Below are 25,106 nucleotides of genomic sequence, written 5' to 3'. Positions count from 1 at the left end.
GTACGCCACCACCTTGAGCCTCTCCCCCCGGGCCCCTGGTAGAGGGTAGCCCATGATGTTGGGGGAGCTCCTGATCTTCCGTAGGAACGGCTCCAGGTAGATGACGTACAGTAGAGGGGCCAAGGGGCATCCCTGCCGTACTCCAGCTTTGATGGGGAAGGGGTCTGTCAACTGGTTGTTGATCCGAACTCTGCTCGTGATGTTGTTGTAGCAGAGTTCGGTCCAGTTGAGTAGGTGCTGGGGGAAGTTCATGCCTCTCAGCACCCTCTGCAGGAAACCATGGTTAACCCTGTCAAAGGCCTTCTCCTGATCCAGGCTGAGAAGGCCTAAAGGGGACCTCCGCTCCTGGGAGTGCAGGATGAGGTCTCTCACCAGGAGCAGGTTGTCATTGATGGACCTACCGGGGACGCTACAGGTCTGGTCAGGGGCTATAACTGAGGGGAGGAGGGTTTGAAACCGTTGGGTGAGGGCTTTTGTCATAATTTTATAGTCCACTGGGAGGAGATTGATGGGGCGCCAGTTCCGGAGGTCCTTGAGGTCCCCTTTCTTGGGGATCAGTGTGACCGTACTCTGTCTCATTGACTCTCCAAGCCTCCCTTCCCTGTAGACGGCTTTGAAGACCTCCGCCAAGTCCTCCTTGAGGAGATCCCAGAGAGTCTTGTAGAACTCTGCTGGGATCCCATCCGGTCCAGGGGCCTTGTGTGTATTCAAGGAGTGCACGGCCCGGGTGAGCTCCTCCGTGGTCAGCTCTGGGTTCTCACTCTCACCACCCTCGGGGACCGACTAAATCTTTAGTAAAAGGTGTTTTTTATTGGTTTTTATAAAAACGCAACACCGTGTATACAATCAATTAATCAAACAATCAGACATTTAAGACATTACATTCAACAACAACCAACATTAAACTAACTAAAGTGCTCAGTGTTCAGTGTATTGTCCAGTGTAGTGTAATGTTCAGTGTTCAGTGTTCAGTGTCCAGGTTCCAGTGTCGGTAGGAGGCAGGGGTAAAAAACCTGTTCGCTGTGCATCCGGGAAAAAATTCCCCTGCAGCCCTCTAGTTGTAGAGCGACTACTATCCAGTTTGCCCACCAGTGCAAAGCCGTGGCTCCCCCACCTCCCTCCCCCGAGGGACCCCACACACCCGACTCACCCGACCCGCCCCACCACCGGCGCGTCCGGCCCAGCCCACCAGGCTCAGACTCCTGTAGCCCTTCACGAGGCTAGCCGGACCAGGCGCCCCAGCGGCGGAGCAGATCGAGCACGCAGGCCGACCGGAGGCCCCTGAGGAGAGGCCCAGAGAGCTCGGCGCATGGCAGGCAAGCAGAGGCGAAAAACCTGTACACAGCTTATCCAGGGAAAAAGCTCCCTGGCTCTTCTCAGCTTGTTCCGGGCTGGGGGTTGGGGGTTGGCGGGTAGGGGACTGGGCCTGTAGCTGGGGGCCTGGAGTTGGGGGGGGGTGGCCCGGAACAGGGGGTTTGGGGTCGCTGAGTTGGAACCTGGGGTTGGTGCTGGGGTGACGTGGTGGTTCCCGCCGGTCTCTGCTCCTGGGTCTGGAAGCCTGGGTAGGTGTCAGAGCTGGATATGACATGTGCCTGAAAAGATACAGGAGTGAGAGAAGGGAGGTGTGCATGGTTTGTGTAGTGTGCATTTTGGTGTCAGGCGGGTGATCAGTACTTCCCTGTGACCCAGTGGTGTTGGTCATCCTGGTGCTGGTGGTGCTGGCAGAGACGGCTGGTTCGGCTGTGGGTTGTGTGTGTTGATATTCTGGTGAGAGTAGGAAGTGGGTCAGTGCTGTGTACATGTGTAGGTGGTGGAAGGTGCAGTAAACTTCCCTGTTGGTGTTGTGCGCTGCTCCTCTCCTGGTCCTTGTGATGGTGATACTGCTGACCAGGGCTTGTGCTGGAACAGTGGTGAAGGTGATAGTGCAGGAACTGGTGGTGTAGTGAGGTAGGCCCGGGGTGGGGGGGGGTTGGTCGATGCGGCGCGGCATGGGGGGGGGTTTAGAGGATGACGTCCTTCCATCTCTCCACCCCCCACACCGCTCTTGCTTGATCCGGGTTATTTTTAAAGTCAACAATAGCATGGTCCCTGAGGCAGAGGGTGATTCTCCTCCTCAGGGTTGTCAGGTGGACGCTCTGTTTCTGATAGACCCTGATGTTCCTCGTCTCCCAGAGTACCTGCTTGACGGCGCTGATGATCCTCCACTGTTGTTGTAGTTGGGGGGTTGTGCACCCCCCGGGAGGACCATACAGGATGTTATCGCCCGTCAAGCGGGGCAGGGTCAGCAGGCTGTTTAGGGAGACAGAGGGAACAAACAGGGCCCAGACCCGCCTGGCCACGGGGCACTCACAGAACAGGTGGTTAATGTGTTCTGTGTCCGTGCATCCGTGGGGGCATTTCTCAGTCGTTGCGATGTGCCGCCTATGCAAGAATTCCCTAGTGGGGAGACAACCATGAGCAGCCATCCAGGCAATGTCTTTTTGTTTATTGTTAGTACATTTATGATTAATGTTTTTCCATACCTGTTTGGAGTCCACGGCTGTGCTGGCCTTGGGGTGAGTAATGGTTTCCTTCGACCTTATGAAGGTCATAATGTCTTTGTATTTCCATGAGGCCAGCCCAGCCGCGGACAATCCTGTCTTGAAGGCAAAGTCCCTCCATATCTTGTAGACAGGAGGGGGGTCCCAGCTGTAGGGCACAGTGTGATTTATTGATGCGGTCACCCTGAGTGTCCGGAGGATGGGTGTGGCGTAGTATATTTCAAAGAACCTGGCTTTCCTATCTTTGTTGTTGATGTTGTTGATGAGGTTGGAGAGTCCCTGTGCCCTAATGATGTTTAGGATGTCTGGGACCCCTTTCCCCCCATTCTCCACTGTTTTGTACAGGGTGGTGCGTTTTAGTTTTTCCATCTGGCTCCCCCAGACAAAGGTAAACATGATCCTTTCGATGGTTTTGGATACTGCTCTGTCTGGGGGAAACACCCTGCCCAGGTAAAGGAGAATGGGAAGAACAATAGCCTTCAGGACCAGGATCTTGCCTGTCATTGTGAGAGGCCGTGCACTCCACTCACAGATCTTCTTTTGGACCTGGCGGATGGTCTCCTTCCAGCTGCCGGAGGCTCCTCCATCTTTCTGGTAGGTGATCCCCAGCAGCTTAATGTTTTCCGTCTTTACAGGGAAGGAGGTTGCCAGGTTCTCCTGCCAGTGCTGCGACAGAAACAGCTCACACTTACTCCTATTGATCAGGGCGCCAGTGGCTGCACAGTAGTCCTCCACCACTTTCGTTGCTGTGGAAATGGAGCGACTATCCGTGCCGACAATGGTAATGTCGTCCATGTACGCCACCACCTTGAGCCTCTCCCCCCGGGCCCCTGGTAGAGGGTAGCCCATGATGTTGGGGGAGCTCCTGATCTTCCGTAGGAACGGCTCCAGGTAGATGACGTACAGTAGAGGGGCCAAGGGGCATCCCTGCCGTACTCCAGCTTTGATGGGGAAGGGGTCTGTCAACTGGTTGTTGATCCGAACTCTGCTCGTGATGTTGTTGTAGCAGAGTTCGGTCCAGTTGAGCAGGTGCTGGGGGAAGTTCATGCCTCTCAGCACCCTCTGCAGGAAACCATGGTTAACCCTGTCAAAGGCCTTCTCCTGATCCAGGCTGAGAAGGCCTAAAGGGGACCTCCGCTCCTGGGAGTGCAGGATGAGGTCTCTCACCAGGAGCAGGTTGTCATTGATGGACCTACCGGGGACGCTACAGGTCTGGTCAGGGGCTATAACTGAGGGGAGGTGGGTTTGAAACCGTTGGGTGAGGGCTTTTGTCATAATTTTATAGTCCACTGGGAGGAGATTGATGGGGCGCCAGTTCCGGAGGTCCTTGAGGTCCCCTTTCTTGGGGATCAGTGTGACCGTACTCTGTCTCATTGACTCTCCAAGCCTCCCTTCCCTGTAGACGGCTTTGAAGACCTCCGCCAAGTCCTCCTTGAGGAGATCCCAGAGAGTCTTGTAGAACTCTGCTGGGATCCCATCCGGTCCAGGGGCCTTGTGTGTATTCAAGGAGTGCACGGCCCGGGTGAGCTCCTCCGTGGTCAGCTCTGGGTTCTCACTCTCACCACCCTCGGGGACCCGGTCCAGACCATCCAGGAAGGTGGCCATGAGAGTCTCGTCGGTTGTCTTGATGTTGTAGAGACTCTCGTAGAACTCTCTTGCCACCCCCGGGATGTTGCCTCTGTCTGACACGGTGTCCCCATTGGTGTCGTATAGGGACAGGATAGGCTTGTGTTTTGACCGTGCCTTGCGGAAGAAGTGGCGTGTGCATTTCTCCTCCTCCTCCAGGCCCTGGAGTTTTTCCCTGAACTGTTTCTTTTGTTGTTGCTCCCGGTAGAGGGTGGCAAGGTGTTGTTTGGTCTCAGCCAGTTCTCGGGCCACATCCAGACCACCCAGTTGTAGGAGACTTAGGCGTTGGAGGGCCGCGTTGTGGTGTTGAAACCTGGCCCTCTGTTCTGCCGCTTTCCTCCTTCCGACTGACCCGAAGTAGCCCTTTGTCCTGGCCTTAACCATCTCCCACCACTCTATCGGGGAGTCGAACAGTTCTTTTAGGGTCCTCCACTCCAGGTAGCGCCTGGAGAAGGAATGCACCACTGTTGGGTCCTGAAGGATCGATGTATTCATCCTCCAGGTACCCCTACCCGCTCTTGTTTGGCCATCCCATTCCAGGGACACTGTCAACATCCTGTGGTCCGAGAAGTGGGCCGCCTGGCTGGTCAGGGTTCCCATCCTCAGACCTGGCGAGAGCAAGAACATGTCTATCCTGGAGGAAGAATTCCCGGAGGAACTCACCCTTGTGTGTGTCGGCGGGGAGGTGCCACCGGCGTCTACCAGTTGGAAGTCGTCTATGATGGACTGAAGTTCTGTAGTGGATCGGTCTCTCCTGGGCCTGCTGCGGTCCTCATCCCGGAGGGCACAGTTGAAATCTCCCCCCACTAGGACTGGTGTGGGGATGAGGAGGAGAGACCGAAGTTTCTTGAAAAGGGAGACTCTCTTGGCCACGTTGGTTGGGCCGTACACATTGATGACCCTCAGCGGCGAACCCTGGATCTCTAGGTCCAGAACCAGGATTCGCCCGCTCTCTACAACCTCCCCCTTTTTGGTCTGCAGAAAAGGGTTGGCCACCAAAATGCCGACCCCATCAGCTCTATCAATGTTTGAGCCTGACCAGAGAGAGTCCCCCCGTGTCCATTCCTCCTCCAGGGTGGCGTCCATCTCCTTGAATGGGATGGCGCACTCCTGGAGGATATACATGTCTGACTGATGTTGGGTGATGTACTGGTAGACGACCTCCCGTTTGTCTGGTTGCCGGAGGCTTCTGGTGTTGAGAGATGAGATTGTTATCCTCATGGTTCTTGGATTTGGTTTGTTCCAATTTTTGCTAAGCTATTGCACATGAGGTTGAGGCCCTCCAATGGGTCGTTGGGGGCCAGATAGTGTGGTACCTCCCCTTGGCTGCTCATGGTGTGGGGGTTGTCTCCCCTCTGACTGCCTGGTGGCCCCCTCATCTGTGTTGTTGATGAGGTGATTTTCGGTGGCCCGTACGGTCCGGTGAGCATGGACTGGGGGTGGCTGGTGGGCTGTGCAGGGTGAGGAGCATGTGATGACTGGAGAGAGGAAGAGGGTGGGGAGGAGGGTTTGGGGGGGGGAGCCGGCTTACCTGTATGGCGTTGGGGTTTGGGTTCTGGAGTAGTCTTTTTGTCTGGTTTTTTCCGGATTGCCTTTTTTTGTGGTCTTTTGCGTTTTGGTTGAGCCAAGCTCCAGTCATTTTCACTGTCTGATTGGGAGGGGAGGTGGATCTGCGGTGTGCTGCTGGTGGCTATCTCAATAGAGGCCGGCTCCCCCTAGAGAGACCTAGTAAAAGGCGAAAGATTTGTGCGATCTGAAGAGAAACCAGAGTGTACTGACTTCTACAGAGGAGATCGACACAAGCCGTTCACAGAGACACTAATCTCCACTATGGTGATATTCATGTCACGCCGGACTTTCAATGTGTCCAGTATTAATCCATTCTCTAACCACATTAGGAGAGTGCAACAATGCTACTATTTACAAAATATTACAATACATATCAAAACAATTTCGCATGAGGGTACGACGGGAAATGGAGTGCTATTCATTTCCGGGTTTAAAATAAATCGGCAATTCAAAGATATTGAACTCTCGGGTTAACTTAAGCACTGGAATACATTTAAGGCATCACAGGGACACAAACATAATATGCCATGTCAACATTGTTGACAACATCTAACATGGTCAAATGTAACTTACAAGGGCTGTAGTTCAACGATTGAACGTTCAACGCATGCGCATTTTTATCAGTGCGTCCTATCGACACTACCAAAACTGGTCGCCAGGTGGCAATCACGGGTCCAAGTCCATGTTCTCCTCTTTCTGTTACCTGAATGTTCATAGTCCAGGTGGATGCTTCCCTGTAACCTGGAGAGTCCCGTTCAAGTTACTGTGTCCTATTCTTACCCTTACCACCTCCTCTTTTCTATTTCCTCCCCTGTTTCTCTCTCTACCCCTCTAACCCCCTCTAACTACCCCTCTAACATTTACATAAGGTTTCAGAGATAGGAAATGTTAGAATAGGTATAGCATAGCATAGAGTACAGCACAGTGTTTTATTTGTATAGCATATAGTGGATAGTGTACATAGCCTTTATTTATGTAAACCAGCTCTTTTCCCTTCTTGTTTTTAGTATTTTTTTCCTAGCACCAGGGGAGCCCCCCCTCCCAAATTTCGTTGTTTGGTACCTGTACTATATCAATGACAATAAAGACCATTCATTCATTCATTCATTCATTCATTCATTCATTCATGAGTGGAAGATGGCAGCAGAGGACCCTAGTGAACACACTCTCTCTCACACACACACACACACACACACACACACACACACACAGAGGGGTGGAGGATGCCATCATTTACATGCTGCACAGGGCCTACACACACCTGGAGAGGCCACAGAGCATGGTGAGGACCATGTTCTTCGACTTCTCCAGTGCATTTAACACTATCAAGCCATCACTGCTGGCTGACAAACTAGCAGTGATGTGTGTGGAGGACTCCCTGACGGCTTGGATCCACAACTACCTCACAGACAGGCGTCAGTATGTGAGACTGCAGGGCTGTCAGTCTGAGGTGGTGGTGTGCAACACCGGTGCCCCCCAGGGAACTGTTCTGTCACCCTTTCTCTTCACCCTCTATACCTCCGACTTCCAGTTTAGCTCCGACCAGTGCCACCTGCAGAAGTTTTCGGATGACTCCTCTATCGTCGGTTACATCACAGATGACAGGGATGAGGAGTACAGGGCCCTGGTGGAGAGCTTTGTGCAGTGGTGCGACACCAACTACCTTTTGCTTAACAACAGCAAAACAAAGGAGTTGGTGGTGGATTTTAGGAGGAAGAGAAGGACCCCAGCCCCCATCACCATCAAGGGGGTGGAAGTCGAGAGGGTGGACTCCTACAGGTACCTGGGAGTACAAATTAATAACAAACTGGACTGGACTGACAACACCGAGGCTCTTCTCAGGAAAGGGCAGAGCAGACTGTTTTTCCTGAGAAGGCTGAGGTCTTTCGGTGTCTGCAACAAGCTGCTGCAAATGTTTTATCAGTCGGTGGTTGCCAGCGTTCTGTTCTTCGCCGTGGCCTGCTGGGGTGGAAACATCTGTGCCAGGGATGCTGCGAAGCTAAACAAACTGGTGAAGAAGGCCAGCTCTGTGGTGGGGACCGGGCTGGACAGCCTAGAGGTGGTGGCAGAACAGAGGATGGGGAAAAAACTGGCGGCCATGCTGGCCAATCCCTCCCACCCGATGTACTGCGAGCTGGCGGGGATGAGGAGCAAGTTCAGCCACAGATTTGTTCTCCCCCGTCAAAGTACAAAAAGATTTGGACAGTCCTTTGTTCCAGCTGCACTCCGACTCTACAACCAGGCCCTGCAGGGTGGGGGAGACCTGGAGCTGGAACTTTTGGAACTTTTTACTTATTGAGCCTGCACTGTTTTATGTATTTTATTGAATGTTTTCTGTTTTCTGTATTGAATGTTTTCTGCCCTAACTGAGCTGTTTGACAACAACATTTCCCCATTGGGGACAATAAAGGTTTTCAATCAATCAATCAATCAGAGACACCCCCAACCCCCAACACACACACACACACACACACACACACACACACACACACACAGCCACCCCCCAACGCACACACACACACACACACACACACACACACACGCACACACACACACACACACACACACACACACACACACACACACACACACACATACACACACACACACAGACACACGCACACACACACACACACACACACACACACACACATTATCTTTTAGATTCATAGATGGATTTACTTTTTCCTCAATAAAAATTTGTTCATTTCAGCAGAGCTGACTTATTGTTGGCCATTTGTAGGCCAACATTTTCATCAAACACACAATCATATTTTCAGAAATGATCGAGACATTATTGAGACAGGTGCAGAGTTTTGCAACAGGTACACTGCGACAGGTACAGGTACACTGTACAGGTACACTGCGACACTTTAAATAAATGTGCAATAACACTATTGTGCAATATGACAACCCTAGTCGTCTATCTGTACAGTATAGTACAGTGGATAGTGTACATAGCCTTTATTTATGTAAACCAGCTCCTTCCCTTCTTGTGATTTTTTTAAAAGTGTTTTTTTTCCCTTTCCTAACACCAGGGGAGCCACCCCTCCTAAATTTCGTTGTTTGGTACCTGTACTGTAGCAATGACAATAAAGACCATTCATTCATTCATACATCACCTGTGATTACCAGCCCACTGCCGCCCCCTGGAGGTATACAAAAGGAATGCACCATACCATACAAAACAGAACGCATTGAAAACGAATTGCAGTCATGATTGCAGGGTAGCAGACGATTCACTCAAAATGAAAATACGTGACAAATGCAAGCATATCAACTTACATATTTTGGTTTAATGTAAAAATACCCATATGGTCAATTATACACATTATTAACAACATAAATGACACGAGAGAGGCAAGCTATATAGGTTTAGTATACGTTTGATAGGGACACTTGGGTGTGTTGAAACAGATCTTTCAAACATGCCATTGTCACCATTGTACATATACAGTCTTAACATACAACATACTAATATAAAAGACAGCTTTATACAGACACACTGTACATAGATAAACTATAACAATTGCCAGTTTCTAGTGGTTGGATTCTGCACACACAACACTGACAGTGAATTACGATGGACTATGGACCACAGCATAATCCATCACCTTGTGAAGAATAGATAGTAGTTGTATGGCAGGAATACAAGTGACAAGTACTGTGTAACAATGAAAACAAGCTCAGTTATTAGATTAGATTAGATTAGATTCAACTTTATTGTCATTGCAGAGTACATACCAGACATATATATATATATTGTTGTATTGTTCTATATCTCTATATATATTACATGTGTACAGTAGCAAGGAAACATGGAAACAGTGTGAACAGTGCATTGAATGCTGGGAAATGTAGTCTATCAACGGACAATTGTATTAATGTCAATTTAAACAAAGGCATCAAATGACCTATCGTCATAAAAGTGGAACATACATATATACACATAGCAACAACACGTTTTAATGTCGTAGATGTGATTAATGGAGATTAATCTTCTCGAACCTTCTCGCAAATGCATGCTGCGTGTGTTCGTAAACTCGCTCCGGAAAATCTGACCAGCACTCACAGAACGCCTCTCGTCCAATCAAATCACTCGGTCCCCTCTATGACGTCGCACCCAGCGTGCGCTCCGGCTCCGGCGCTCTCACTCTCAAATCTCACTCTCGCCATAATCCTTCCACCCCCAGTGCAAGCCACGCCGGTTTACTTACCCACAGTGCAGTTCGGCCTTCTTCCCCAATCTCTTTCTTCTCTCATCATGTCTCTGCTGGACGGACCGCTGAACGTGCTGGGCCAGAGGACCACCGGGGAGTCCGTGCGCACCCAGAATGGTCAGTCACCTTGCTGCCCTAACAGGTTATTATCGTCTGAGAAAAAAATTGGGGGAAAATGTGTTTCGTCGTGTGAGAGTGAGAGACTTAATCTGACGACGTCAGCAGACAACAGGACTGAATGAGCAGCACGTGTGTCCCTCCCTACTTCTTTCTTCTCCTTTCTCATCCCCTTGTTCATCCCTCATGTTCAACTCATGTTCATCCCAAACCCAGGCCTGTACATGGGGGTTAAGTTAGTCACAAGGGGACATCTGAGCTGGTCAGTCTGGTGTTGTTGGGTTGTGGGCTGGGCTGTGCTTGTGCTAAGCTAAGCTAGCATGTGTCTATGCGATGTTGGTGTAGGCTGTGCTAAGCTAAGCTAGCCTGTGTCTATGCGATGTTGATGTACCTGACAGGCTAGGCGGCTAGGCTAGCGGTTCTGATGTGTCATGCATGCTGCTGCGCCACTGTTTGTTTTTAGCTGTTTTATTATATTATTATAGGCTATCATCAGCTAGTTATGTGAATTCCTGCTTTCCCAACTACTCATGTAAGTGATTGCATGATTGTAATGGTGTTAGCCTCATTTTAGTAGAGAAATGAGTGGAAGAGAAAGAACTAGTGTGATGGGAGTGGCTGACGTCATGACGCAGGGCTGTCTGGGGGTCGTTAAACAAGCGTCACACTCTTCATTTTTTGCATTCTGTTGGATTTGTTGTATGCACCAATTTGTGCCTTTTTTTCCTGCATCAATACATGGTGGAGATGTTTCAGCTGGCTTCAGTGTGACTGCTTTCGCTGAATTGTGTGATTTCTCCATCCTTCTCTGATTGCCTCCCCCCCTCCCTCCCTCCTTCTATAACCCTGCAATATGTTTACATTCTTGTGTTTAGGTTTACATACACTGTATGTTTACTAGTTCATATGTTTATAAAAGTACATAGTTACAGTACAAAGTACATGCTAACGCCCCCCTGTCTATATACCCCCCTGTGTATAGGCCATATATATAGTGTATATAAGTACGTTTACATAATAGATACATATTCAGATTCCTACCGATTGCTTTTAGGTATATCCCCCTATTTATGTCTATTTATGTCTCATTCTTGTTTTTTATTATCTTAGGACTGTGTTTTATTATCTTAGGACTGTGTTTTATTATCTTAGGACGGTGTTTTGATTGTTAGCATCTAGGGTTGCATTTAAATTTTGTTGTACCCGTACAATGACAATAAAGATGATTAATTCCTTCCTCCTGCAGTCATGGCCGCGTCCTCCATCGCGAACATCGTCAAGAGCTCCCTGGGCCCGGTGGGGCTGGACAAGATGCTGGTGGACGACATCGGGGTTCGTATTTATAATCGTCTGTTGGTTTCTGTGCGATCCCTCCCACTGTGATCTTGTCTTTTTGCCTCCTAAGTGTTTGCCAGTTTTTTTGGGGAGGCTGTTTAACTTATTTTCCTACTTTAAAAGGAAATAGTCATAGTTATAGTCATACATGTAGTCACATAGTCTACACGCACCAAACTACACCGGTTATGGGCGCCCTGGGCGCGGACTCTAAAAACAGAGAGAAAACATGATGGAATACAGTAACACAGATGGGTAAAGGACAACAACATAAACAAACAAAATAAACATGGAGGACGTCTAACATTCATAACCGCACACATTTAAAAGACAGACATTCATACTATATATAACACACCAGGAACATCTCAGTAGCCTAGGTCATGACAGTGAGTTTTAAGCGAGTCTTGATGTTGAGTGGGAGGTTGTTGCACAGCCGTGGAGCTGTCACTGCAAAGGCCCGATCTCCCCCTGAACGACACTAAAGCTCTACCCTTGAGTGAAACATAGGAATGGATGCAGATTATCATGACTAATCCTAGACTGAAAAAGAGATTTCCATTGCAAATGTGATTTGACAACATCAACACGACCTGATCCAACACATGAGTCAGTTTCTGAACTATGATCAGTCCTTGTGAAGAAATAGCAGGGAAATTAAAGTTCAAGGGTTGGAATAATAGTTAAATTCCACAGTTTTTTGTTTTCTTTTAAGTAGTGACAGTAGGCAAAAAAGTAGTGAACTACAGGAAAAACTACCAGGATTTGAATTTAGTTTATCTACCACCAAGCTGCTGCAAAATGCAGCTCAACTGATAGTTGAACTACTCCCCAACAACACTGGTGTTGGCCAACAGTAAGTGCTTACCTGGGTGATGTCGGTTTTTACAGGACGTGAGATAGATGTTTTTCCTGTTATAGTACCGCACACCTGCCATCTCCACGGGTGTGTGGCTATGCTAACGGGACAGAGAGACCGTCGTCATTGTCTGAAGAGGTCGAGCGGCCCTCATTCCGCCACCTCTATATGAAATGACGGCACATTTATAATCAGGATAGTTGATTTTCCATTAGTTTCGCATGGAGCAGGGTTCCTGCAGGGTCTAAAGAAATGCTGTTGGTTTTACAGGATGTGACCATCACCAACGACGGCGCCACCATCCTGAAGCTGCTGGAGGTGGAGCACCCCGCCGCCAAGGTCCTGTGTGAGCTGGCTGAGCTGCAGGACAAGGAGGTCGGAGACGGGACCACCTCAGTGGTGAGTGAGGGGTGCTGACAGCTGCCCAGAGGGTCTGGGGGGGTGGGGGAGGAGGGATGAGTCGACCTGAATGTTGAGAGGGTTGGCTTAAAACCTGCTTACAACACACAAAAAATGGGCCAAAATAGATGTTTTTCCTGTTATAGTACCGCACATCTGCCATCTCCACGGGTGTGTGGCTATGCTAACGGGACAGAGAGACCGTCGTCATTGTCTGAAGAGGTTGAGCGGCCCTCTTTCCGCCACCTCTATATGAAATGACGGCACACTTATAATCAGAATCAGGTTGTTTTCTCATCCGGTTTAGGATTTTTGGCTAAAACAAGTTTGTATTCATAACTTCTTGTGCTTTTGGTGGCATACAAACACTGCACTTTTTGTACTTTTATCTCGGCACTTGTATTTTGTATTGCACCTTGTTCTTAGTGTATTTTTATCTGTTGTTTCTCTTTTACTAGTGTTTCCTGTTAAGCACTTTGGGCGGCTGTTTTGTCGTTGCAAAATGTGCCACATAAATAAACATGACTTACTTACTTACTATAAATAATTGTTGAGCAATCTCATCGTCTTTTCTTATTCTGACTGTCTTCCTCGTGGTGTTTTTCTAGGTGATCATCGCAGCAGAGTTGCTGAAGAGCGCAGATGAGCTGGTGAAACAGAAGATCCACCCTACGTCCGTTATCAGTGGGTACCGCTTGGCCTGCAAGTAAGTGTGGACGCATTCCATCTTGTTTAATCCTCAAACACCCCCCCCCTTTCCCCAATCGCCAATTTTCCTGTTATAGTACCGCACATCTGCCATCTCCACGGGTGTGTGGCTATGCTAACGGGACAGAGAGACCGTCGTCATTGTCTGAAGAGGTTGAGCGGCCCTCTTTCCGCCACCTCTATATGAAATGACGGCACATTTATAATCAGAAAACTAGTTTTTTTCTTCGCCGGTTTCGCATGTTGGGCTAAAACCGTTTATTCATATAATTAACTTGTCATTTGCTCACAGACAAACCTTCCCCATCTGTGTTGATTTTGTCATGTGCTATTAGTCAAAGGCATTTGTGTAGGGCCCAAACTCTCAATGCCAGAATCTCCTCACTCCCTCACTCTCTCACTCCCTCACTCACTCCCTCACTCCCTCACTCCCTCACTCCCTCACTCCCTCACTCACTCACTCCCTCCCTCACTCCCTCACTCCCTCACTCCCTCCCTCACTCCCTCACTCCTCACTCCCTCACTCACTCCCTCCCTCACTCCCTCACTCCCTCACTCCCTCCCTCACTCCCTCACTCCCTCCCTCACTCCCTCACTCACTCACTCACTCACTCACTCACTCCTCACTCACTCACTCACTCCCTCACTCACTCCCTCACTCCCTCACTCCCTCACTCCTCACTCACTCCTCACTCACTCCTCACTCCCTCACTCACTCCCTCATCCACTCTGCTATTAGAATCCTCAAAAGTTGACCATCATTAATCAATCAGGAGCACCATCCAAATCTAGCGGGTTGGGGGAATGATTTGCGACCTGAACGTTGTTAGATCTAGTCTCAGTAGTCACTTACACCGTACAGTTTTGATTGAAGCTGTTGTAGAATGGGACTCGCCTCTGCTCACAGATACAGAAGTCTGAGGCTTGTGTGTCTGTCTCTCTCTCTCTGTCTCTCTCTCTTACTCTCATTCTCTCTCTTTCTTTCGCTCCCTCTCTCTCACTCTCTGTCTCTCTCTCTGGTTCGTCACTTCAAACTCAGCGCTTGACTAACGTGTCTCTGGTTCCCTCTCTGTTCTCCAGGGAGGCTGTGCGCTACATCAACGAGAACCTGACCATCGGGACAGAGGAGCTGGGCAGGGAGTGCCTGGTCAACGCAGCCAAGACCTCCATGTCCTCCAAGATCATCGGAACGTATCCTTCCTGTTACTGACAGACCGTCTCCCCTCCCGCCTCGACTCACGCAAGACATTTGTGACACGCTCTAATGCTTTGGTCCTCATGTCGGGATCCGATGTAACGATCAGACTTTTCTGCTTTTATTTAGCCTCTAGCCCCAGCAGGGACGACATCAAGGGTTGGGTTGAAAATCTTGATTTACTCGCACGGGACAAGAAAGAGTAAAAAAAAAAAATCCTGTTATAGTACCGCACATCTGCCATCTCCACGGGTGTGTGGCTATGCTAACGGGACAGAGAGACCGTCGTCATTGTCTGAAGAGGTTGAGCGGCCCTCATTCCGCCACCTCTATATGAAATGACGGCACATTTATAATCAGAATAGTTGTTTTTCCTCACCAGTTTCACATGTTGGTGTGAGGCTGTTTGTCATCCCTTCTCTCTCTCTCACCCATCTTTCCTGTCATAATCTATACTGTCTTATCAATAAAAAGAAAAATATGAGTGGGACTGCCCCACTCAGAAAAAAATTACTTAACAAACAAAAAAAAGGAAACGCGCCACACTTCTCTTGGGTTTCCCCCCTACACACACACACTCGTCTTCCATCCAATAGAAAGTAACAGATCCTTGACCTTTAACCCCCTCTCAGTGATGCAGACTTCTTTGCCAACATGGTGGTCGACGCGACTCTGGCCGTGAAGTTTGTGGACCAGAGGGGCGTGGCCAAGTACCCCATCAACTCCGTCAACGTGCTGAAGGCCCACGGCCGCAGCCAGAAGGAGAGCTTCCTGGTCAACGGATACGCACTCAACTGCACCGTGGGGTCCCAAGGTACGGCTTTACGTCTGTCCAGGGTTCCCGCGCTGGTCTTAAAAAGCCTTCAAGTCTAAAATCCAGCAATCCGATTCACAAGGCCTAAAAAGGTCCCAAGTTTCAGTTATTCGGTCTAAAGATTAGGTGCTAGGTCTTACAAAATGAGATTAGCTTATCCTGCAAGGAAATCAGTCTGACCACATCTATTTATGTGGAAATTAATCAAGCTGGAACAACAACAATTCTAATTTGTTTCCTTTTTCGTCTGTATGGCAGTGAAATCCCTCATTTCCCTTTTATTAGGGAAGAGGCCTTTTATTGAGCAAAGTTACAGCAGCTCAGAGAGGAAGAAGCGGTCAAAAAGCCCCTCACATGGGGCGGGGACCCACATTTCTAGAAGTTTCCTTGGTCATGAGATCACTATTCTTGGGAACCAATCATTTAGTGTCTGCGCCACTAGTTATTGCAGGCAGAACTGTCCCCAGGCAGAACTGTCCCCAGGCAGAACTGTCCCCAGGCAGAACTGTCCCCAGGCAGAACTGTCCCCAGGCAGAACTGTCCCCAGGCAGAACTGTCCCCAGGCAGAACCGTCCCCAGGCAGAACCGTCCCCAGGCAGAACCGTCCCCAGGCAGAACCGTCCCCAGGCAGAACCGTCCCCAGGCAGAACCGTCCCCAGGCAGAACCGTCCCCAGGCAGAACAGTCCCCAGGCAGAACAGTCCCCAGGCAGAACCGTCCCCAGGCAGAACCGTCCCCAGGCAGAACCGTCCCCAGGCAGAACCGTCCCCAGGCAGAACCGTCCCCAGGCAGAACCGTCCCCAGGCAGAACCGTCCCCAGGCAGAACCGTCCCCAGGCAGAACCGTCCCCAGGCAGAACCGTCCCCAGGCAGAACCGTCCCCAGGCAGAACCGTCCCCAGGCAGAACCGTCCCCAGGCAGAACCGTCCCCAGGCAGAACCGTCCTCAGGCAGAACTGTCCCCAGGCAGAACTGTTCACTGCGCCACAGAATTGGCACCTCTGTCCAGGAAGGAAAGATGGGGGGGTGTGCTCCATGATTGCTCAATTTCTATGTACATAGACTTCAATTCTCAGCATATTTGATATAAAACTACAACAAAACACCCTCAGCTGTACTGTGGGGTCCCAAGGTACGTCTGTCACGTCTGTCAGGATGACTGACACTTTACGACCTTTGACACCTTTTCTGTGCCGCCCGTTCGATGGTCACCGCCTGTCCCCGGGTGGACTGACTCCCGTTTAAAAATGTTTTTAAAAAAGTTTTTGCTATGCTGTGGCTCTTTCCACACCAGGTGAATATGCTAGCTGTGTGTAACGTTCCCATTTACATTTACTGCGACGCTTGTACAGTGGTGTACGCAGTGATACGCGTGGGAGAAAGTGACCCGGTCCAGAGTCTTAGATCTGCTGCTCCTCTCTGAGCTGTGGTACCACGGCTTTGGACCGGACAACGTTTAGTTTTTATTAAAAAAAAAAAGAAGAAGGAAAATCTGTTTGTGTTCACTATGTTCAGGAGTCACAGTGCTGGGGGTAGTGGATGTCTCAGGAGACACAGTGCTGGGGGGTAGTAGATGTCTCAGGAGACACAGTGCTGGGGGGTAGTTAAGGTGTAACCTGAAGAGATGGGTAGTGACTCTGCAGTTCTGACTCATGCCCTGATGATGATGTTCTGACGACCCTGTCTCCTCTCTCTCTCTCTCCTCTCTCTCTCCTCTCTCTCTCTCCTCTCTCCCTCTCCTCTCTCTCCCGTCTCTCCTCTCTCTCCTCTCCTCTCCTCTCTCTCCTGTCTCCTCTCTCTCTCTCTCCTGTCTCTCCTCTCTCTCTCTCCTCTCCAGGCATGGTGAAGCGCATCCTGAACGCCAAGGTGGCCTGTCTGGACTTCAGCCTGCAGAAGACCAAGATGAAGATGGGCGTCCAGGTGCTCATCAACGACCCGGAGAAGCTGGACCAGATCAGACAGAGGTGGGGGGTCTCGCTGAGCGCTACTGGGTCACTGGGTCACACTCACTTCTCTCAGTTATGGAGCGTGTTCTCCTACACACACACACACACACACACACACACACACTACCGGAGACAATTGTGACACGTTCTAATGCTTTGGTCCTCATGTTGGGATCCGATGTAATGATCGGACTTTTGAATGTGAATACATATCCACGTTGTTGAAAATCAACGACACATCGCTAGTCAACTAACACAGCTTGTTTTGTGAGCCTGCTAACAATGTAAAGTAGTGTTCTAGTTAGGGATGCTCCGATCTGGATTTTTGGGGCCGATACCGATCACCGATTTTTTTCCTCAAGATCAACCGATACCGATTTTGTTTTAATACATAACTGTAGGCCTACTGACTGGATAGCCTACATATTTTTTGCTTTTTAGACAAAAGTTTTGATCCATTAGGCACCAAGCAAACGCAGACCCATTTTTATGGCATAGTAAAGGTCTGGCCTATCACCCAGTTAGGGCCTGAAGCCCAAGTCAGTCGATATGGCTGTATAAAAGACATCATAAACGTGGCCTTCATGGTTTACATACTGTTACGTCCTCCTATGTTTTCTGTTCAGTTATCTGTCTTCCCCAGGGGGAAAAAAAAACGGTTTTTGCGATCGGCCATTTTTGCCGATCACCGATCAAGTCATTTGGAGTGAAATCGGCCGATTTAAATCGGTGGCCGATAAATCGGAGCATCCCTAGTTATAGTTCACTAGGTAGCAGTGGGGGGATTACTCACCCAATCATTGCAGTGTTTTGGCTTGACTAGCGAGTTTGTGTCGTGATTCTCAACAATGTTGAAACGTAGTTCCGTGTTTCAAAAGAAAAGTCTGAACGTTTTTGATTGATTGCCGATAGGCGGACCAAAAGACTAGAACGTGTCACAATTTGTCTCACCACATAATTATGCAAGATGGGTTCCCATTTACATTTACTGCGACGCTTGTACAGTGGTGTACGCAGTGATACGCGTGGGAGAAAGTGACCCGGTCCAGAGTCTTAGATCTGCTGCTCCTCTCTGAGCTGTGGTACCACGGCTTTGGACCGGACAACATAGCTAAATCTGTTTGTGTTCACAGTATGGTGTGTTTATTCGCATCCCAACATGTTGTACTCTGACATCCAATGTTACATTGTGATGCAACACATTTGTCAGATATGACATAAAATATGTAATATTTAATGAATAACTACATAATTAATAACTATTTGTAAAAAGTATAACATGCATCAATGCAATACAGTGCACTTTACAAACAAGTTAGATGAAAAAGGGACAAGACTGATGTGAAGCTATTTTTTCTGAGTGGGGCAGTCCCACTCATATTTTTCATTTTATTAGACAGATACAGTGAAGACAGACAGGAAAGTAAGGAGAAGAAGGGAGAGAGAGGGCATGTCAGCAGGGCATGGGCCGGATTCTAACCCATGCCGACATGGGCATAATGTAGACCGCGGTGCTAGACCACTGGACCATCTAACAAGCATTCTGATAGGCTGATGGCATCATAGGCAATAATGCACAGTGAATCAGCAGTGTTAGGAGAGTAGAGTTAGGCAGATATCTCAAGTTGGCCAAATTATGACGTAGGCAATTATGCTACGAGGCTAACGACATGGTTCTGCCTCTCCAGAGAGTCTGACATCACCAAGGAGAGGATCGCCAAGATCCTGGCCTCGGGCGCCAACGTCATCCTGACCACCGGGGGCATCGACGACATGTGTCTGAAGTACTTTGTGGACGCGGGAGCCATGGCCGTCAGGAGGGTCCTCAAGAGGGACCTCAAACGCATCGCCAAGGCAACAGGAGGTAAGCCCAACTAAGCCAAACACTCTTTGGTTTGCTCTGTTTTCCTGTGTTGGTGATAATTAACCTAACTGACTCTAACTAACTTTCATCAAACACACCCTAAAAATATTTAAATGTAAGCTAAACATCTTCCATGTTTTGCAGCAGTTATGATTAAACACAAACACTTCTTATCAATGTCTTTTGTCCATTAACTATTGTCTTATTGAATGTTTTATCTATTTACTTCTTATATTTACTTTAATTCATTGTTGTTTTTATTTTCTTGCTATGCTCCTCTTGCTGTATTTTTTTATTAATGTATGTAAAGCATGTTGAATTGCCCCTGTGTGTGCTACACAAATAAACATGCCTTGCGTATGCTGAGAGCCTGTGGTGGTGGTCCTTTGGCAACGATGTTTGTTTGTATTACACTACTACTCTGAGAGGTGGTGGCTTGTAATCCTGTGCATTAAGTTAAATATACTTTCTTTTTTTATTTGACTTATGCAGTTGTTCACTAGTGGTGTTCTGTTTGTCCCTCCTCAGCCACCATGTGCCCGTCCCTGTCTAACCTGGAGGGGGAGGAGACGTTCGAGGTGACCATGCTGGGCCACTGTGAGGAGGTGGTGCAGGAGCGCGTCTGTGACGACGAGCTCATCCTTGTCAAGAAGTAAGAACACTGAACTGTCTCCAGGGTTCCCACGGGTCCTTGAAATCCTTGAAAGTTTGTGAATTCGTGAAAAAAAAAAAAAAAGGTCTTAAAAGTTTCTGAAAATGGACATGGGTCATTGAAAGTGCTTGAATTCCCGTCTCTCTCTCTCAAAAAAAAACTAAATTCAAAAATGTTTTACTCGTCAACTAGTTCTGTCTCAAACTATACCGTGTTGGGTCCTTCAATTTGAGGGAATTGAGTCTTGAAAGGTGCTTGAATTTGATGTTTCAGAAGGTGTGGGAACCCTGTCTTTCAGACGGGCTATTATGTCCAGATTCAGCCATCTTAACTGCTCACATCGTTGCGTGGTCTGTAACCGCGTTTCCCGTTTTTAGTACCGTTCATTCGCCCCTCCCCGGACAGACTGCTATGCTAATGCTATGCTAATGGGACAGAGAGAACGCTGCCTCACTGTCTGAAGGAGAGGCTGGCTCGCTCCACCTCTCCTAGTGTATGGACAGAACATGTCACATATACTAATACTAGCTATACAAGGACAGTGTTTTTTTCCTGCGTAGTTTATGCTTGAGTATGTTTCTAACTTTTCTCCCTCCCTCACCCCCCCCCCCCTCTCTCAGCACCAAAGCCCGTACCTCCGCCTCCATCGTCCTGCGCGGGGCCAACGACTTCATGTGTGACGAGATGGAGCGCTCCCTGCACGACGCGCTCTGCGTGGTCAAGAGGGTGCTGGAGTCCAAGTCTGTGGTGCCAGGAGGGGGCGCTGTGGAGGCCGCCCTGTCCATCTACCTGGAGAACTACGCCACCAGCATGGTAAGGCCTGAACTATGACCTCTAACCTCTGACCTCTGAACTATGACCTCTGAACTATCCCACCAGCATGGTAAGGATCCGTACAGCACGCCCAAGCTGATCCCACAAGTGTTCAATTGGGTTGAGGTCTGGACTCACGGCAGGCCATTCCACCCTCTCCACTCCCAAATTCTGGAGGTACTCTGTGATGATCCTGGCTCTGTGGGGGCGAGCGTTGTCATCCTGGAGGATGGAGTTAGGTCACAGATTCTGGAGATATGGGATTGCCACTGGCCCCAGAATAAATGACACACCTGTGACTGACATACACCTGCCAGCACTTGAAGCTCAAAACGAGAGTGAATACCAACAGAAGAATATTGCAGGGGATTGTTGGCACATTCTTTTGGGCTGCTACCCACACGTTTAGCTGTGTTGCTCATTCCACGAATGCATGATCCTTACAAGTTGTACGTCGGTTTAAAGGTGACTAATCAGGCTTTCCAACGATATAAAATACAATACCAATTGGTATTATTAAAGGGGAGGACCAATCGACCGAAATAACGTTGCCGAACTTTTTTGAGGAGTTTAGATTTCACGGGTTCTGTGACCACATGTAGAGAGAGGAAGCTTATAAATCGATACGGTGAACTGTCATTGAGTTATTGAACAGTCTTTAATGTTCCCATTTACATTTACTGCGACGCTTGTACAGTGGTGTACGCAGTGATACGCGTGGGAGAAAGTGACCCGGTCCAAAGTCTAGTTCTGCTGCTCCTCTCTGAGCTGTGGTACCACGGCTTTGGACCGGACAACCGTATGAACCGGCTAGATCCCTAAGATCACCTGAGGCCTTTTAACAGTTCCTAGAGTGAGCTCCAACAGTGGAGAGGCAGCATTCACTCACTATGCAGCAGAACACTGGAACAAGCTGTCACTATTAGGTCAGCCCCATCTGTATACATTAAAAAATATATGCTTGAATTTAATTAAATAACGTTTCCAATCAGCACGCCAGCTATTTAAATACACATGGCCTTGCCCCGGAATTAAAAAACGGCTGTGTGAAAAGCTTAAAAAACAACTTTTTCAATGAATATCGACGAAGCTACTAATGTTAACATGGACAAAATCCTCAATGTCCTTGTTTGATTTTTTTATGATGATCTGGCCAAAGTAACAACACCTAGCCAACAGGAAAGTAAACATCGCCAACTCGTCAGCCCTCATGCAGGAGCTCAAAGATATCCTGGAGTCCAATGGTCTTGACTGGTCACTAGTCATCAGTATTCTACTTGATGTAGATCTATTGATCTATTGTTATGGTGATAGTGGCTTAATAAGTGATGCAATCAGTTTGGCCTTAAGTGATTTAATCAGTTTGTTCTAAATATATAATTTTATTTTGTATTGACTATAAAATAGTATTAATGCATTTAAACATTGAGACAAGAAGCTGTCTTCTGTACCTGCTCTCCCAATATCTCAAACTGTGACCCCCCTCCCCAAGAAAAAGTTTCAGGCACAGGGTGTTTTCCCACTAAGCCCTGTGAATGTATTTTAAAGAGTTAGGCTTTTTGTAGGGATGCTCCGATCTGGATTTTTGGGGCCGATACCGATCACCGATTTTTTTTCCTCAAGATCAACCGATACCGATACCGATTTTAAAAAAAATTACATAACTGTAGGCCTACTGACTGGATAGCCTACATATTTCTTGCTTTTTAGACAAAAGTTTTGATCCATTAGGCACCAAGCAAACGCAGACCCATTTTTATGGCATAGTAAAGGTCTGGCCTATCACCCAGTTAGGGCCTGAAGCCCAAGTCAGTCGATATGGCTGTATAAAAGACATCATAAACGTGGCCTTCATGGTTTACATACTGTTACGTCCTCCTATGTTTTCTGTTCAGTTATCTGTCTTCCCCAGGGGGGAAAAAAAAAAAACGTTTTTTGCGATCGGCCATTTTTGCCGATCACCGATCGAGTCATTTGGAGTGAAATCGGCGGCCGATAAATCGGAGCATCCCTAGCTTTTTGTAACTGATTGATTTTATTGATTTTTAAACCGTAACATTTTAAATTGTTATTGTATCTTTTGTTCGGCTTTTAATTAGAAGATTTTGATATGATGACCCATTTTAATTTTTACTTTTGTTATGATACATGTTGTTTTATCTGATGTTTTATGTATAATGTATGGAGTCTACATTAAGTTGTATGAATGTGCTATACAAATACATTTGCCTTGCCTGTCGTCCTTCCCAGGGTTCTCGGGAGCAGTTGGCCATCGCTGAGTTCGCCCGCTCCCTCCTGGTCATCCCCAAGACCCTGGCGGTGAACGCAGCGCAGGACTCCACCGACCTGGTGGCCAAGCTCCGCGCCTTCCACAACGAGGCCCAGGTCAACCCAGAGCGCAAGCACCTCAAATGGTCAGTGTGTGTGTGTCTGTGTGTCTGTGTCTGTGTGTGGGGTCACTCGGATCTGATTCGTGGCATCGTTCTAATGCTTTGGTCCTCATGTCGGGATCCAATGTAATGATCAGACTTTTCTTTCGATAAGCGCGAATACATTTCTGCATTGTTGAAAATCAACGACACATCGCTAGTCGACTAACACAGCTTGTTTTGTGAGCCTGCTAACAATGTAAAGTAGTGTTCTAGTTAACTAGGTAGCAGTGGGGATCACTCACAGAATCCATTGCGTTGTTGTAGTATTTTGGCTCGACTAGCGGGTTTGTGTTGTGATTCTCAACGACGTTGAAACGTAGTTCTATGTTTCAAAAGAAAGGTCTGAATGTTTTGATTGGTTGCTGACATGCGGACCAAATGATCAGACTGTCACATTTTTAAATGTATTTTGGTACTTGGCTGTGTTGGTCCTGACTGAACGTAAAGCCACCATAAAATAATTGACAAAGTTGTTAAAAACCAGTGTCAACTGTAGAGATAGTGTTCAGTATCACGCACAGCAGCGTTTTGCTATGCTGTATTTCTTTCCACACCAGGTGAATATGCTAACTGTGTTAACGTTCCCATTTACATTTACTGCGACGCTTGTACAGTGGTGTACGCAGTGATACGCGTGGGAGAAAGTGACCCGGTCCAGAGTCTAGTTCTGTTGCTCCTCTCTGAGCTGTGGTACCATGGCTTTGGACCGGACAACATTCATTTCAACAGAGTTAACTAAACATCTAGTTTGTGGACTGAGACCTAAGATTTTGTCTGTGTGTCATTGACCTCTGACCCCATTTCCTCCTCTCTCCTTCCCTCTCTCCCTCCTTCCCTCTCTCCCTCTCTCCCTCCCTCCCTCCCCCACCCCCGGTCCCCCCGCCTGCAGGATCGGTCTGGACCTGGTCAACGGTAAGCCCCGGGACAACAAGCAGGCGGGCGTCTACGAGCCCACCATGGTGAAGACCAAGAGCCTGAAGTTCGCCACCGAGGCGGCCATCACCATCCTCCGTATCGACGACCTCATCAAGCTGTTCCCCGACCAGAAGGACGGAGGCCCCTCGTACCAGGACGCCGTGGCCTCGGGGTCTCTGGAGGGTTAAGAGCCCAAAACCTTCAGGATCTCTGCAGGGTTAAGAGCTCAGACCCTTCAGGTTCCCTTGAGGGTTTAGAGCCCAGACCCTTCTGGGTACCTTGGAGGTTTAAGAGCCCAGAACCTTCAGGATCTCCCTGGAGGGTTTAGAGCCCAGAAGCTTCCAGAATCGTCTTTTTTTGTTTTGTTCGAGGGGCCAAGACCCAGAGATGTGCGTTTCTGGTCCGCTTGGCTTCGTGTGCTCCTGTGTATTTATACATACAAGCTCTTGGCTGTTCTGTCCTAGTGTGTAAGCCGTGCACTTTGCCTGTTTTTGTCTCCTCCTCCTCCCTCCTTCCTCTTCTACTGAGGGCACTGTAGCTGATTTTTTTGGACACTCACGAATAAAAAAACCCGATGGTTGTAGATAACCGTTGATTTGTTAACTCCTTTTTGTCTAGCCTGTGTTTTTTTTTTGTCTAGTGTTTCAACAGATTAAAAAAACAAAACAAAAAAAAGAAGCACTTGGGTTATCTTTGTTAAATTCTTTATTGATAAATTAGGTAATAAGTTGCATCGGTAAACATTTTTCCCCGTAAGTTTCTAAGTGGACAGGTTTTAGGTCAGTAGCTGTCCTATTACATTCAATCCTATGACAGACTTCTACAGGAAGCTCTAGACAGGGTACAACAGCAGCATAGCTAGCTTCTACCTTTTCTCAATTGTTTGGAACCTGACTCCTCCTGTCCTCTCTCCTGATCTAGATCTCCAATGTTTTTTTTTCAGTAGGGATGTAACGATACACTCGACTCAGTATGCAAAGTCAAAAGTATATCACGCCTTCTGCTGTTTAAAAAGAGAGTATCGCAATTCATTTTTCATCTCACCAATTTTGAATCTGCACATTTTCGTATCGATAATTAACTGTCGCGTTGCATCGTTACATCC

At 48.2% G+C, this 25,106-nt stretch overlaps 2 protein-coding genes across 2 annotated transcripts in view; one reads left to right on the top strand and one right to left on the bottom strand.

The window, feature by feature from the left end:
- Nucleotides 1-25,106, bottom strand: part of acat2 (acetyl-CoA acetyltransferase 2) — a 74,482-nt gene that overhangs the window by 33,696 nt on the left and 15,680 nt on the right. The window lies entirely within an intron of this gene.
- tcp1 (t-complex 1) lies at nucleotides 9,954-24,615 on the top strand. The gene is made up of 12 exons (XM_080533260.1): nucleotides 9,954-10,072; nucleotides 11,319-11,404; nucleotides 12,537-12,665; nucleotides 13,274-13,371; nucleotides 14,454-14,564; nucleotides 15,201-15,382; nucleotides 17,217-17,343; nucleotides 19,014-19,189; nucleotides 19,718-19,841; nucleotides 20,462-20,654; nucleotides 22,905-23,068; nucleotides 23,976-24,615. The coding sequence occupies exons 1-12, from the start codon at nucleotides 10,000-10,002 to the stop codon at nucleotides 24,187-24,189; spliced, it is 1,677 nt and encodes a 558-aa protein (XP_080389386.1). The 5' UTR covers nucleotides 9,954-9,999; the 3' UTR covers nucleotides 24,190-24,615.

This window comes from Nansenia antarctica, assembly GCF_963989245.1.
Source record: "Nansenia antarctica genome assembly, chromosome: 6".
Lineage (NCBI taxonomy): Eukaryota > Metazoa > Chordata > Actinopteri > Argentiniformes > Microstomatidae > Nansenia > Nansenia antarctica.
This window is presented reverse-complemented; position numbering and strand designations above follow the sequence as displayed.